A 16,792-nucleotide genomic window follows, 5' to 3' on the forward strand; every position below is an offset into this window, starting at 1 on the left:
CTTTTATGTTAACCTATGTTTTTCTCACCTAATCTTGTAACATAATAATCTTAAACTCTGACCCAGAGGGATTCTCCCACTATGGTTGAAAATTAGTGTGACTCTATTTGTCAGAATCAGCCTAGGTCTGTGCCTTTTCTTCCTGTTAGTATCATGAAAATAGAAGTTTTTAAGATTTTTTCCCCCTAAATTTGTACTTTGATTGCAACACACTCCTTTCTGCCACCTGGAGATTCTAAGAACTGCCCTCCACCCCTCCACCCTCAGAGCAACATGCTCCTGACTGCCAAGATGTGCTGGCTGTCTTTCTATTTGGAGGAGGCCCACAGAAGTGATCAGGGAGATGAGTTATGTTGCAGGAGATGGAAGGATGGCTGTTGATGGCTCTCTCTCATCCCTGGTTTTCCTGGGACACACGCAACATGGCTAAGGCAGTTCCCAGGTGTTGATCCGCCTGGTGAGACCATGGAAAAAGTCAAAGGGGTGGACCCAGTCTCTACTCCAGATTGGTTGTTTGTTTAGAGATGGGGTCTCACCCTGCTGCCCAGGCTGGAGTACAGTGGGACAGTCATGGCTCACTGCAATATCAAACTCCTGGGCTCAAGCAATCCTCCTGCCTCAACGCCCTGAGCAGCCAGGGCTACAGGCACGAACCATCATGCCTGGCTAATTTTTTATTTTTTGTAGAGATGGGGTCTTGCTATATTGCCCCTGCTGGTGTACCCCAGGTTTTGGCGACAGCATTCTCCAACTGATTTGACCCATCTTCTGGAAGGGCTGTTGAGAAGAAGGAATGCATGTTACAGAATAACACGAAGAGCTAGAGGCCTGGAATCCACTAGATGTGAGTCCTGGCTCCATTATGGATTAGCTCTGTGACCTTGCATAAGCCACGTCTATTTGAGCTTCAGTTTCCGCATCTAAAAAATGGGAATTATGCCCTCCTAAGGTGGGTACTAGGGCAACGTAAAATAATGCAAACAAAGCCCCTAACACCATAGGTGGTCAGTACATGTGAGCTGGACAAGCTGTCCAGTCATCTCTGACCTTCCCTTCTTTACCATCACCATGTCCCTTTCCCAGGAGCTTAAGCATGCAGTACCCATATGGTTGAAGCCGCAGGAAATGCATGCCACTCTCTACTGCTTAAGATTTGCTCTCGGTAGCCACTCTGACTTTCTGCTTAGACAGGCAGACCAAACCCTACCTTGGGAACCAAGTAAATCCCTGGGCTAGAGTTTCTTTCTTAGTTGCAACAGCTCTGTCTTTAGTTTCTCTTCTCTATTATTTATAGATCCCAGCTGCATTTTATGGGTTGTGGAAATAAGATGCCCTCTTGGTCCCGCAGTGGGCTCAGAGTCAGGTAAAACCAGTGTTGATGACTCAAGGTGGTGTTCCAGGAAATTTCTGTGCTCTCCTGAAGGGCACCTGACCTCTCAGAATATTATCCGTGGGGCAATGTCCTCCTCAGTCCCTTTGAGCCTGGACCCCATCCCTGAAGCATCTGATTTCCGTTGGTCCCAATTGTGGGTTAGCATGAGGCTTTGTCCGTTCTGCTCCAAGCTTCCCTCATCAGGTCTTGCTGGAAAGGCTGCCCGTTTTCATTCCCCTCATTTTTGGCCTTGCTGTGTCTCTCATGCCTCACGGAGGCAGCTTTTTTTGCTGATGACAATGAATTATTTTATTCTACATGGGAGGGAAAGCATTTTGGAGAGAAAACAGAAGTTAAGAGCATCCCACAGGCAGGAGGATGCATTTGAGTACGTCGTAAAAGCCAAGGGCCACCGCCCTGGGAGAAGCTTGGTTCCAATGTTAAACAAATGCCTTTTTGGAGTGCTGGACTTCTCCCTCTGCAGTGCCAGGCATGCACGTATCTCTGGTATGTACTTGCACTGCACTGTGCAGAGGCTCCCCTGGGGATGTTGAGCCTGTAAGGAGGGCTATGTAAGTCTGCTGCATGGTAATAGCTCTACATCTATTGATGTTCAACTTGCTGCAAAGAGAATAACTGGTAATAGAGAGATCCAGTTTCTGTGCAGAACCAAACCTGCCTTGGGGAGGGAGTAAATTTCAGAGCATCCAGGATCAGTGTCTTTAAGAAGAAAAAAAAAAAAACTTAAATTCTGGAGTAGACTAAAGCCTGCAACCCAACCCTGCATAAACAGACTAGTTCCCTCTTTCACATCTTTTTCTAGTGTGATAGATGAAGTGAGATGTTTCCTGTTGCTTTAAGGAAACATAAAGTAAAACCATAAAGGTAAACTTTGGGGCCTCAATTTCAGGATGGGTCTGGTCATGTCAACCTCAGAGGGCATTCTGAGGATTAGGAGTAACAAGTCCTCATCCACACATGAGGCATAATTCATTCTGTATCTCGCGCTTGTGGAAAGTAGCTTCTTTGCCTGGGAATTCCCCACTGCAGATTTTGTTAAAGAAAATGATTGTGTGTACATAATGAATTCACTTTTGTTTCCATGTGTGTTCTCCGTGCTGTGTAGGCCAACATGTAATATGACATATGTGTGAATGTCCACAGAAGACAAGCTTCAGTGGTGGCAGTAGCCCTTGACTGAAAGGAAGGTCATTTTTCTTTTTTCTTTTTTCTTTTTTTTAAGAAACGTAGAGTTTTGCTGTGCACCACATAGGGGCTGAGCCTATTTTGAGTACCCCTAATTAATGAGAGAGGCAGGAAAGTATCACTCAGGATGACATCTTCCTATTTAGACACAGCAGGCTGCACTTACTTGAAAAGACAAATATTATCTGGGGAGAAGGAGGGTCCCCATAAGTAGAGCTCCCTGAAACCGCTGAAGCAATAATGGTGTCTGAGAGTTCCCAAGGGAGCACAGAAGTTCCCATAAAAGCACATTGCTCTTGGCCAGGTGCAGTGGCTCATGCTTGTAATCCCAGCGCTTTGGGTGGCCAAGGTGGGCAGATCACAAGGTCAGGAGTTCAAGACCAGCCTGGCCAATATGGTGAAACCCCGTCTCTACTAAAAATACAAACATTCGCCAGGTGTGGCGGGTGCCTGTAATCCCAGCTACTCGGGAGGCTGAGGCAGGAGAACTGTTTGAACCCAGGAGGTGGAGGCTGCAGTGAGCCGAGATCATGCCACTGCACTCTAGCCTGGGCAACAGAGGGAGGCTCCATTTAAAAAATTAATACATTAATTAAACAAAATAATAAATAAAAACACATTGCTCCCCGTAAAATTTGGGGTTCTTCTCCCCTAGGGATGGAATGGCCAAAGTGCAAATTCCAGCTGATCAAGGAACTCCACCAACAATGCCTGCCCTGTGCTGCCCAGTTTGCCTTCCATTCCATCCTTTGGAAAGGAAGATATGGATTTACTTCATTTCTTAAAATGTTGATAAATCAACTTGGCTTCCTTAGTGGTGTTTTAGATAGAGGAAATGCTCTTCCAAAAACAAGCAAGATTTAGAAGTAAACGCAACAGTATGCATTTGTTTGGTGATAATCCCAGAATCATTTGGATATGAAATGCCTTTGGTAATTGGCTGGGAGAATTAGCTTAAAGTTGGCATAAGACCTAGCTCTATGCACGTACGTTGTTATTTTTAAGCAATCTATGTGTTTAGATGCCATCAAGCTAATTAGGAAATATGTATTTGCACAGAACCCGAGTTTGGAGTGCAACTGAATGAAGAAAATAAATCTTCCTCGCTAAACTAATGTGTACCTTCCAAATCTCCACAGTTCTTGAAACTAGCAAATGCTAAGAATATACAAATTTATTTTGAAGCAATTATTTGGCTTTCTCAGTAAACAATAGCATATAAAATTAGATGTTATTTATTTTTATTATACTATCAGTTCTAGGGCACATGTGCACAATGTACAGGTTTGTTACATATGTATACATGTGCTGTGTTGGTTTGCTGCAATTAGATGTTTCTAACCAAAAGTTTTCACCATTTTAAAATCCTAATCAATGAAATTCTTCCAAAGCAAAAACAAAACAAAACAAAACAAAACGAAAAACAAAGTGGGCAAATAAGAGAGATGAGTGGATGAACAGATGGATGCATAGATGGCTGAAATTAATTAATGGATATATAGATAAGAAGACAGACAGATACGTATTCTGTGCTGTTGTTTATGTTGACTTGAAGGTATACTTTGTTTTCTGCTTGATATGTGTGCATTTTCTTCTGTTACTTTACATCTGTGTTTCGTTTCATGTGCTGTTGCATTCCACATGCTCTTTGTGTTTTGTTAGATGTGGATACATACTGCACAGCATTGCAAGTAGATTTTGTTTTGTTGTGCATGTTCTGTTACAATGCATACACAAATTGTAACATCTTGCATAGCAGCATTAGTAGTGTTATACAACATACCTGAGCACTAGTGATGGAAGCCACGGGCTGGCTGTGTCTGGCCCAGTGTTTTTAAATTTTTTTTTTAAATGGAATTAGTTACTAATATTTAAAAATGGAAAGGTTTCCAGCAAAATCAGATGACATTTTCTCTTTTTAAAAAACTAGAAGACCTGATAATATTGACCCTACTTTCCCATAAGACAACACTCAGCAGGAGTTGAGGATGGCTGCCCGCTACTTGTAAGGCAAACATTATGCGATTGGCCACAGTCCTCAGTATTCCCTATCGTTCTCTCACTTTGATACTGAGGTTTAGCTGCCGTCTCACGTCATTTGTGCTATTTTTTCTCATGTCCCGCCTGCTGCACCCACTCCCATTTCCTTTCTGCCTTCCATAGTCATCTAGGTTTGCAACTCCTGGCTTATGAATGCACAAAATCTGGATGCTCTTTTGACAAGCCCAAAAAGGGCTGGTAAGGGGAGGAAGTGCAGACCCCACTGAGCTGTCAAGAACCCACGCGTTTTTCTAAACCTGCTTGTGGTGCAAGGAAGCAGCCCCCGGGGGTACTGACCCTGCTGATGGAGAAGAGCAACCCAGGCCGGTCGGAGCACACGCCCGTGAAACAGAAGCGCAGCTTCCAGTAGAAGAGGTGCTCCCAGATGAAGGTGATGAGGCTAAGGGCCATGGCCGCGGCCAGCATGTAGAACACGCCCGCCATGTTGTCAATGTCCAGCTGGCTGCTCATCACCTCGTTCTTCTCATTGTGGCAGATCCCTGTGAGCCACAGGGTCTCCAGCTCCTCCATCTCACCTAGACAGGACACAACATTCACAGGCAGTGAGGACCAGAACATGCACTTTGGGGCAGACGCTTCTGGGTTTGGAACAGACGATGTTCAACTCACAGCTATGTAACCATAAGGCAAGTTTCTGGGTTTGCTGTTCTCCATTTGGTCACTTTTTGAGTGAAGATAATAGTGATTACAAAGCCTACCTAATATTGTTGCAGTGATGAAATTTATATATTAAAATAGAGAACATATATATATATATACAGCAAACAGGGTACAGCAAGGTTATTCTCTATTAATATATATTTATATATTATATACATACATAATATATATAACTTAGCACAGTTCCTGGTTTTGGTTTCAGTTTTGGAGTTTTGTCTTTTATTTCGGTCATTATTATGTTTTTCTGACCTTGCTTTCTCCTACCCCTGCCCCCAACACTCACCCAAGCTTTGAACAAGACATGGGAATAAAAGCGCAGAATGTGACAATAGAAAGACTTCATTGCAATTCTGACTTCATCATCTGCTAGCTGCATGGCCTCAGAGCTACAGTTATCCTGTCTGTGAAATAGGCATAATAATAGAACATACTTCCTCTGTAGAGTTGCCATGAGGATCAAATGACATGAGAATGTGTGAAATCCCTAAAGAACCCAGATCATAGTAAGTTTCATAAGTAGTATGTTTGCTACTATTTATTGTTGTGAAGAAAATGCCTACCACAGTGCCTGACCTATGGCAATCCTCAAATATATTTCTTTTTTTTTCTGTTTAGAACATTCAGGATTACTTAGAAAAGTCACACATGAGCAGTATACTTAGAGCACAAAACTTTAATTGAAATGAGACATCCAGCTGGCTCTGAATGGACCCTTGCAAACTAAAGTATCCCCACCCCCTAACTTCAGTAGGCAATTAAATAACCAGGTGGTTTTTCCAATGGGGGAAGAAAACAGTAGGCATGCTTAGAATTATTCTCTCTCTTTTATGTGCATTTTATCCAGTTGCCATTTAGGAGAAAATCCTCTGATCTAAACATCTAGCAATCATATACGAACTGTCTAGCAATTCACTAAACTATGGTACTTAGACTATAATTCAGCCTTTAAAAATGATCTTTCAAGGACAGTAAAAATCAAGGAAGATGCATATGTTAAATGAAAAGTATATTTTATATGTATATGTATATACATGATGTCTAAGATGTAATGGGGACATGCTGAGAAAAATTAAGGAAATACTCTGAATGTTTATATCAATTCTTTTTGAAGAAGTCAATCATAATGATTGATTTAATATTGGTCTTTAAGTTATGTGAAATTAGCATGTATTGTTTTTGGTTTGTTCTCATTCTTGAATGATGTGGCTGAATATAAAAATCAAAGTTGACAATTATTTTTCCTTGACCTTTTGAGGATGTCAAATTTTCTTCTGATCTGGATGGCAGTTGTTGAAAAGTTGGCTAATCATCTTATTGTCATTACTTTCTATGTAATCTATATTTTCTCTCCAGTTGCTTTTGAGAATTTCACTTTGTCTTTGGTGTGAAGTCTAGGTGTGGTTTGTTTTATTGGTTCAGCTCTGGACTTAGTATGATTTTTCAATTTGAATATTTACAAGTTTAGTTCTGGCAAAAATTCACCTACTGCGGCTTTGAACATTACTTCTCCCCATCATATCTTTTTAAAAAAGTTAATAGATTTTATTTTTTAGAGTGGTTTTATAGTTACAGAAAAACTGAACAGAAAGTACAGAGAGTTCCCATGTACTACCTCTCCCCGTTCCCTTCAGTTTTCCCTATTAATATCTTGCATTAGTGTGGTACAGTTTTTACAATTCGTTTGGGTAAATACCTAGGAGCATTATTGCTAGAATATGCAGTAAGTATGTGTTTCAGCTTTGTAGGAAACTGTCAAACTGTCTTCCAAAGTGGCTGTACTATTTTCCACTCCCATCAACAATGAATGAGAGAGTTCCTGTTGCTCCAAGTCCTCACCATCCTTATCGTTGTCAGTGTTCGTGTTAGTATTTGGGGTTTTAGCCACTCTCATAGGGATGTAGTGCTAGCTCATTGTTTCAATTTGCAATTCCCTAATGCCATCTAATAGTCCCATCTTTTTTTTTTCCTGAAAACTTTAAAATACTGTAGACTTTTTCCTTCTCTCCTCTAGGTTACTTACCTTGTTTTAATATTTGCATTCTTTTTTCTCTCTGTGCTGCATTTGGGTGATTTCCAATAGATATATTTTCACATTAATTTATTCTTTTGTTAGTAATGTTTAGGTTTATGTTTTAATTTTATTTTAATTGTGATATTTATTTGGTTTTTTTACAGTTCTGCCTGTTCTTTTCCTCATAATATCCCACCCTTTTATGATTTTCAAAACTTTTATATATTTAATAGTTTTAAACCTCTAGTCTTTCAGATGACTCCCCCACCCCCACCTTAGTTCTTGGGATTCTCATCCCTCTGTTTGCTGCGTGTTCTGACTCTCATGGTGGGTTACTTCCTTGTGACATCTGTAACTTTTGACCATGAGCTAATCTTCTGCCAAATTATTTTCCCTCTAAGCCCCATGGGACTCTCAAGAACACTAGGCTATAGAAACATCCCTACAGAGAGTTTCTGGGTTTGCTTCTGCCACGGTTCCATGGTTCCAGGAATTTTCAATGGATGAGTTTTGTATGGAAAAATTTTTACTTTGATTACTACACCATTTAAGTAGCATGCATTGGAACTCACATGCTCATTTGGGCTTTACTTTCTTACCGAGAGCTTCAAACAGATGGTAAACCTCGTTGCATTTTCTTCACTTTGATGGACAGAGATTTTCCTAGTTTTCTTTTTACAGACTAAGTGACTCATGAAAGGTCTCGAATGTATTAACCAGAAAAAAAGCACACATGCTAATGAGGTTTTTTACAAAATAGGAAATCCATCCCCTTCCAAGTTTCTCACACACAAAAATGGGTGCTGGTCAATCAGTCGTGTAGGTAAAGGGATGAGAAGAGGGTATCTTGATTCAATTCCTTTTCTTCCAACAGCCTCCCATGCTTCCACACAATCACAAAGGTCATGGGAGACTTTGAAATAATACCTCACAGTCCACCAACACTATCTCAAACTCATCCAGATTTCTCTGCCCACCATGTACCTCAGACCTGCATGACTGCTTCCTCTTCTCACAAAAACACCAATGCCATTCCTTTCAAAATACAATGTGCTGTTGACTTCCCCCTCCCTTTGGAGGTATTTTGTTTTGTTTTGTTGAGATGGGGTCTCACTCCAGTCACCCAGGCTGGAGTGCAGGGGTGCGATCATAACTCCTTACAGCAGCAACTTCCTGGGCTCAGGTGATCCTCCCACCTTAGCCTCCGAAGTAGTTGGGACGACAGGTACACACCACCATGCTGTGCTAAGTTTTTGTATTTTTAGTGAGATGAGGTTTCACCATCTTGCCCAGGCTGATCTCAAACTCCTGGGCTCAAGCAATCCACCTGGCTCAGCCCCCAAAGTGCTAGGATTACAGGCGTGAGCCACTGTGCTCAGACCCTTTGGATTCTGTGAAGACACAAAAATGGGTCTTCTTGCTATGACTCATGAGATTCCCAGAACATCTTCCTTTCGGTGTTACCCCAAAGAAAGCCAGGTTTGTAAGCCTGTAAGGAGGGAAGTCTGATATGAGAAACATCATCTTGATTCCTTTCAGGATGTAAATAAAAAGATTTCCTTCTGCCCTCTGCTCAAACAATACCTCTTTTTAGAGGAAGTCAACCTGGTAAAGCAGACTCCAATTTCAAAAAAAAAAAAAAAAGAGCAAATTCACATTTCTCATTACCAATTACAGCCTGTTCCAATCATTTTCAAATCAATCATTTCCTGCCTCGTGGCCCTCTTTGACTAGTGTACTGAACTGTAGTTCAAATACTTTCTTATTTCATTTTTAATTTACTCAAGTATATTGTAATCTCCTGGAGGGAGATCAGGGACCATGTTTTATGGTTTTGATATTTTTCGTGGCCTGCAGCACGTAGTGAGCATTGAATCCATATTTTGTTTCTGTCTTTTCTTATATCCCCAGGCTTAAATTGGGCAGCATTGCAGAAGTGTTCAAATCTGTTTAGTGAGTTATTCCGCCATATAAATAGACGGAATACAAAGCAAAGGGGAACTTGCAGTGGGCTTGAGAGTAAAAGGCTGGGAAATGTGCATCCTTTAGGTAGGGTGAAGCATCAAGTGTCCTTTTTCCAAGGAGTGGCTCTATGATATTCATTCTGCTGTCAGTTTCTCCTATTAAAAAGGCTGTGATCTTTGTCAGTGTGATCTTGTGAACCAGAGCTGGTAAATGGGACAATTACATCTCTTTCCTGAGGCAGACACATTCTTGCTGGGAAGACACAAGCTAAATGCTCTCCTGGGAACATATGGAGTCTGGGAAGTTTTGGGGTTGCAGTCAAACCACACTGCCTGTGTCTCCCCACCGGAGAGGACTGGTCCCCACGTAATGCTCCAAGCCCTCTCCTTTTGTGTTTCCACCTCCTCCAATGACAGTAAGCTCATGCACATTTGCAGAACTTCTTTGTGCCCGTGGGAACTTGCACCTGTTCTTTCTGTATCTGTTTTCAGGGGAGATGTTTCCAGCCACAAGTATCTCCGCCAACCACTTAGTTCTGCACCATCCTGAGGAAAGCTGTAAGTTCAGTAGAAGGAGCAAGGTGTCAAGGTCACTCTTTTCCTAATGCTTGCAACATTAAAAGACAGAGTAATAGAGTTTCAGGTGTCAACCGTCAGAGAGATGCAGAATCTAAAAGGGAACAGGCAAGAATAATTGAGGCAGTGTTGTGTGTGTCTCCAGCTTGCTTCCATTGGCTGCTTGGGTGAGTCTGTAAGAAGGCTGGTTAGACAAAAAGTACAGACAGGATGCAGACCGTGCAGGAGTTTATCCCATTACCCATCCACCTACTGGCAAGGAGGAAGCCAGGGGTTTTATATTTGTAAAAAGGAATGAAAGAAAATTCAACTAGATACTGTCCAGCAAATTATAAGAAAGAATGTTTCAGGTAGAAAACACTAGAATGAGGTATAAAAGAAAGCACCTTTCCCTGAAGATTTTGGGAAGCACATCCAATCATCCGGTAAGGTCTAGATAGTAACATGGAGGTATACTACCGTCAATATCTGAGTCAGACGGCCTGCATTAGACTCTTGCTTTCCACATGTACTGGCTCTTCGATCATGGTCCAGCCACTCGACTTAATCTATCCAACTACTCATCCATTCATGTATCTATTTTTCTATTTAACAAAATTATATAAAATAGACTGTCCTTCAGGTACTATACTAGAGTTTTAAAAAATTAACTCATGTAACCTTAATGTGACTGGTCTATTTTACAGATGAGGGCACGCAGGTGCAGAGGTTAGAATTTGCTCAGTCACTCTAAGCTTCAGTTTTAATATCTGGAAAATGGGAGTACAACAGTATTTATCTTACAGGAGTTTTGTTAGAATTAAATGATTTTGCATACACACAGTGCCTGGCATACACTAATTACAAAATAAGTATTTCTGAAGATATTATTATTGCCTGAAATCAGGGAGCTGGCGGGTGGGATGGACCACATAATGCTCTCTGTGCCTTTCTAACTCTCTCTATCTATGATTCCAAGAATGCAAGTCCGGGGAGCAGGTTCAGCTCCCCATGGAGACTCTGTTATATCCAAAATGAGAGAAACCATTTCTCTATTTGCCCTGACTCATTCTCAGCACTTCCAGAAGAACTGCAGTTTTCGGGAACAGACTTCATAGCAAGCAATGTGACTAGTCTTCAAACTTCCCAAGTACTTCTCCCCTGAGGTCAATGTGAAAAATCCATTTTGAACCTGTACCCGTTAGGCTTTGTCCAAAATTTGCTGAAACGTATCTTCTAAAATCAGCTTCCACAGGCACACGTCTACATATTTTTTTTTCTTGGTTTCTTGCCAAAGCACCTGACCCAAGGCAGTGATGGTATGAAAAGAGAGAGCATGGGGTTCTGAGAAGCTGAGTTCGATGTTCTATTTCATGTCTGGTCAAGGAAGCCGCTGCTTTCTGGTTTTCTGAGGACTTCATTTGTTTTTTCTTTACTCATTCATTCATTCACTGAAAAGAGAGTATTTCTAAAGCACTTAACATGTGGCAAGCATCTTTGTATTTTCATATAGAGATGAATTACAGACAGTCTTTGGCCTCTAAGAGCTCATTTCTGTGAGAGAGAGTCATGAAACCAGTAGTTATGGCAAAATGAGATGATTGGATTTGCACAGGGCTGGAGGCAGGAAGAAACAGGGAGTGTTGAGATCAGAGAGCAGTTCAGGATTTCTGGGAAAGAAGAAGGGATCAAAGGAGGAGCCTGAGGATTAGAAGCCAGAATGCTAAGAACTCAATTTTCATGCTAAGAAGTCTGGGGTACCCAGGGAACAGTAAGGCCGTCAGATGTACATCTGTAGTGAACACCCAACTGTTTTCTTAGTGGACCCAAGATTCTTCAGTTGTTGCTCATGTTTCTCCAGTCATGGTCCCCTGATTGGAAATCCAGTGTCTCCTCACATACAATAGAAGGGAAGCTGTGATGAGTGTGCAATGTCTCATTCAAACTGCAAATGTGTACAATGGTGCTATCATGTGGAGGAAGGTCACCAGTCAACTCTATCTGGGTGACACAGTCACTATTAGAGTCCTGTCCTGATTTCAGAGTCAGATAGAAGATGCAGCTTAAGCTTTCCTGTTCCGAGGTTATGTAGTGACTGGGAGAAACCCACTTGGAAGAAACTGCTCGCAAGGATTCATTGCAAACTGTCACCAATATCATCATCACCCATTACAGTCTATGCTGGATACACCAGCTGCATGGTATTGTGCTGAAAACTTGGCAATAGCTATCTTTGGCATATACTTCAGAAGTCTCCACCTCCAGGAAGTCTTCCCTGAATGAACAGGAATGTAAATACAAGGCCATGGTTTCCTCTACCATAATATCCTGGATTTTTTTTGTTTCTTTTTAATAGAATTTGTCACACTGGAATGTAATTGTCACTGGGAGGTGGGTTTATTCAGGGCAGGAATCTTGTCTTATTGTCCTTGTACCCCTAATCTGTGGCACTGGTCTTGGCACATGTGGTTCATAACATTGCACCAACTGTGGATAACACAAGGCTCATGTCTCCTTGATTAGTTTGTGATCCACAGATCTGAGGATCAATCAGAGCTCAAGAAAGGAAGAAATTTGAGAAGCCCCAGGCAAAGGGGTGAGGCATAGATTCTGAAACCCAGAAATCAAGGCTGGCTCTTGGGCGAGTATGTTCCAATCAAAGATCCTAGCAATAGGGCCTGGTGGTTTCCCACAGGGAATAGACTTCCATCTATAGCTGAAAGACGTCAGAAGGTTGTTGCTGCTGATCTCATTAGGGTTTGCTGTGAACACCGAGAGGCTAACTGACCCCATTTCCATCCTGTTTCATGTGTTGCCCAGGGGTTGGGTACTTTGGGCTTCTCAGAAGCCTGATTGGAATTGGAAATGGCAAAGGAACAACTTTTTTATGGGAAATCTAGGGCACAGATTCATTGGCAGGCTCGTGTTCTCAATGACAACAGACTCGGTCATTGTGAGTTCTGAATGGTGGTCCTGCAATTGAGGATGGCATGGGGGGGACACATAATTAGGGCCAAATCCTCTCCTTACCCAGTTGTCCTGTAGACGAAAGGAAGTTGCGTATCAGATTTGGGGATGTGGTCTGTGGTCTTGGAGCCGAGTAAGATCAGTTAGACCATCTGAGCTTCGACCTTGAGGGCCTAGCTTCATTAATTCCACCGTCTTGACTCAGAGCCATGTGAGGCAAGTCCACCCTCCCAGATGCAGCAATGAGCAACTCATTCCTTTCTCTCTTCCCCATGGTGACCCAACACCCATGTTTTTTTAAAGACAAATTTAAAAACTCTCAAAAGGACAAAACAAAGACCCAATAAATCTGACAAACAAGAAAAAAAAAAATGAGCTAGAGAAAAATAAGACCCAAGTAACCTTGGGTTCAGAAATAATATTCTGGAGCCTATAACCTCTGTTCTCATGATCTCAGAGGGTCACTGAACTATTTGCTGAAGAGAAAAAATACTTTTGATGGTGGTGGTGATAGGAAATAGTACAAGATTCTGGACACAAATAGATTGAATTTGGGAGATAAATATTCCTTATTTAAATGTCAGAATATTCCATTTCTGTATAATGCTGAGAAGTCACAAAACCAAAATAAAAATAGGGCTAGGCTTAAATGTATCCAGTTAGAGGCAGGGACAGGCTGTCTTTGGCATAAATGTTTCACCACCACCTTCCAACTGAGGTTTCTGCTCCATGGATGAAACTTGAGTATTGTCAAGTTCATTGCTACTTGTCACACTGCAGGATTTCACAGGCCATGTGATTAGCTGCACAAGTTGGATGGAGTTGGGGGATTTTATGCACACAGGTTCCCAACCATAAAATCCCCCAACTCCGGCCGGGTGCACTGGCTCACGCCTATAATCCCAGCACTTTGGGAGGCCGAGGCAGGTGGATCACCTGAGGTCAGGAGTTCAAGACCAGCCTGGCCAACATGGCGAAACCCTGCCTTTACTAAAAATACAAAAAATTAGCTGGGCGTGGTGGTGGGTGCCTGTAATTCCAGCTACTCAGGAGGCTGAGGAAGGAGAATTGCTTGAACCTGGGAGGTGGAGGTTGCGGTGAGCCGAGATCGCACCATTGCACTCGAGCCTGGACAGTAAGAGTGAAACTCTGTCTCAAAAAAATAAAAACAAAAACCAAAAAACCCAACTACAACTTGTGCAGTTTCCCAACCAGTATCTCTTTCAGAAGAAAAATTAAAAAGAGCATTGAACAATAGAGGACTGGACAACTCTATCAAACATCAAACAATACACATGGTCACAATTTTCCATTACTGGATGAAGTTGGAGAGATATAATTCTTTGAAGTAGGATGGCAGAAACCTTGTAGGAATCCAGGAAATCTTACTATATACCAAGCTCTCTGGAATCTGCTTAACCAATTTGCCTCACACAAATAGAGATGGTGAAGCTGACATGGCTTAAAAGGCACATGCATTTGTGAGCACAAATGAATTCATAGTGACTTTTTGCCATTGCATATTTTCTCAATCAAGAGTCCTCAAAACCTGATGACTTATGTGAAGGATATGAGGACTTTTTAATATCACAAAAGGGTTCTTGTGTTTTAAACATATATAGATTTAAGAAAAAAAAAAGATAGCAATAACTTCAGAACCCGTGTTGTTTTGACAGCCCCTAGCTAAACTGGGGTTCCAGTACTACAACAGCTAATAACCCTGCCCTGATGGTCAATGACGGGAGGTAGATCTGGGTGTTTACATGTGCCTTTCTCAGGATGCTTCTTTTACCTCATAGATAGTCTCATGCCTAGTTTTCTTATCCATGACCAGGTGATCTCTCCCAGGAGGAACTTGTTTATAACTGATGATGCTCTTGCAGCTCTTGTCTGACCTATGTTCAGTTTATGTCTGCCTGATCATCACTCTGGCACTGGAAGCCCAACCCTGTAGTCTCCCCAAGGGAAAACCCAGTCTGCAGCAGTTCCTAGTTCTTCAGATGAAAGATGCAAATTCAGTACACCACAATACATAAAATAAGCCCAAAGATGTATTACTTGCACATCCTGGGCAGGGAAGGTGCAATGAATCAAGAGGACAGTTTTCTGCTCCTGCGTCACACAAGGCAAGAACGAAGAGTCAACCCGAGAAAGAGAGAATGTGGCAACTAGTAGTACAAGAAAGGAAATAGGGTGCGGGTCACTTTAAGTTTGCAGGCAAATGCCTGAATGATCCGTTTAAAGGAAGTAGTGGGAAAGCATGGAGCTTGGTCTCGCAGCTGGGGGAGATGCCTCTGAGTTCTTATCTCTGGCCAGGGGCTTGAGCCATTTGGGGTATGATGCTTCCCTTGTAACGCCAAGGCAACCTGTGCTGTGTTGCTCAGTTCTACACGCCAAGAAATAGTTCCTTCCTTTCAGCAAGTAAAATGATCTCACTGCTTTTCAGGTTCTTTTTTATTGAAGTGTTGTCAACAAGTTCTCCGAAGCTGTAAAATCCAGAAGCAAAATGGATCACTTCCATTTGATCACTATTCCCCATTGCTTAGTATGCACAAGGAGCTTAATGGGCACCGGAGACTTGGTTGTGGAATGAAAAGAGAAGGAGAGAGTAGAAAGGAAAGAAAAGAAGACAGGGAAGAGGAGGAGGAGGAGAAAGAAGAAGGGGAATGGAGAAGGACAGAAAGTGAGAAATAAATCTTATTACAGAAAAGACCCCATATCAGCTGTCAGAACCATCTGTAACTAAAGCAGAAGGAAGACTCTGTTTTTCTTTCCATAGAGGGTCATAGGGGTGGTGTGCAGGGCTGGGTTATGACTTAGGAGAGCTCTCAGCTCTCCCTTTGATGACATCTTCCCCCTCCCCAGGTATGGAGGTGCTCCTCTCACCTCCTCTTCCTTATCCCAAGTCTAAGGCACCAGATGGGGTGAGATCGTGGCCAAGGATGAGCGGAAGAGCACATGGGGGTGGGAGAAAAGCTAGATATCAATTCTAACTCAGGAAAGTCGGTGGGGCAGACTCCACAGTCCTCTGCCCCCATTGTACTGATGCTAAATCGGAGGTCAGGCTACATGAACCAAGGTCACAAAATAAGGCAATGTGGATGTTGGGGAAAGAATCTGGATCTCTAAATGATTGGTTATGATCATACAGCAACAGCCAACCACACAGCCACTGATGAAGACACCTAGAGTTCAGTTAAGCCAGCTTTACCTCTCACAGAAGGTAGAAAAGGAGCACTTGGAAATTGGAGAAGTTACATACGCTGCTGGTGGGAATGTAAATTGGTTTACGTCTTTGGAACAGTGGTTCAAAGTATCTACTAAAGCTGAGTAGACGCGCTCTATTACCCTCAATTTCATTCCTAGGCATATTTCCAAACCAATAAGTTCCTTTGTGCACAAAAAAGGTATAAAAATATCCAAAGCAGACAAAAACTAAGTGATATAAATGCCCATCAACAGCAAAACGGATAAATGTGTACGATAAAATACCACCCAGCAATGAGAAAAATACTGAGCTGTGATTACATGTAGTAATATGTATTAATGTCATAAGAGACATCAATGAATACATGTTGTATGATTCCACCATTTATTTGAGGGTCAAAAGAAGGCAAAAAACACCCCATGGTCATGGAGGACAGAATGTTGATTACTTGTGGGGGGAGTACTGGCTGGTTGGGGCCACGAGGAAGCTTTCTAGGATACTGCTCACATTTTATAGCTCAATCTGGGTGGCAGTTGCACAGCTGTATACAAATTAACTGGACATTGGGATTTGTGTAATATAATGAATGTATGTCATAGTTTATAGAAGGTAACAAATAGAAAAAAATGGTGAGTGGCATAGTACAGGTATAAGTATTCTTTAACTTTGAGGGTTAAGTGAGGTAATAAGGAAAGTTGACGAAAACAGACTTTCTAAACCAGAGAGAAAATAAATTTTTTTTTTTAAAGTGTGAAACTTCTTTACAAAAGAGAAAATTTCTTTAAGGA

At 41.9% G+C, this 16,792-nt stretch overlaps 1 protein-coding gene across 2 annotated transcripts in view; it reads right to left on the reverse strand.

The window, feature by feature from the left end:
* Positions 1-16,792, reverse strand: part of GRIN2A (glutamate ionotropic receptor NMDA type subunit 2A) — a 443,108-nt gene that overhangs the window by 13,302 nt on the left and 413,014 nt on the right. For both annotated transcript variants that reach the window (XM_017890721.1, XM_017890720.1), the window contains exon 13: positions 4,916-5,154. In XM_017890721.1, coding sequence (XP_017746210.1) covers positions 4,916-5,154 — 239 coding nt within the window. The remainder of the gene's footprint in view (positions 1-4,915; positions 5,155-16,792) is intronic.

This window comes from Rhinopithecus bieti, unplaced genomic scaffold, assembly GCF_001698545.2.
Source record: "Rhinopithecus bieti isolate Rb0 unplaced genomic scaffold, ASM169854v2 scaffold_19459, whole genome shotgun sequence".
In the NCBI taxonomy this organism is placed as follows: Eukaryota; Metazoa; Chordata; class Mammalia; order Primates; family Cercopithecidae; genus Rhinopithecus; species Rhinopithecus bieti.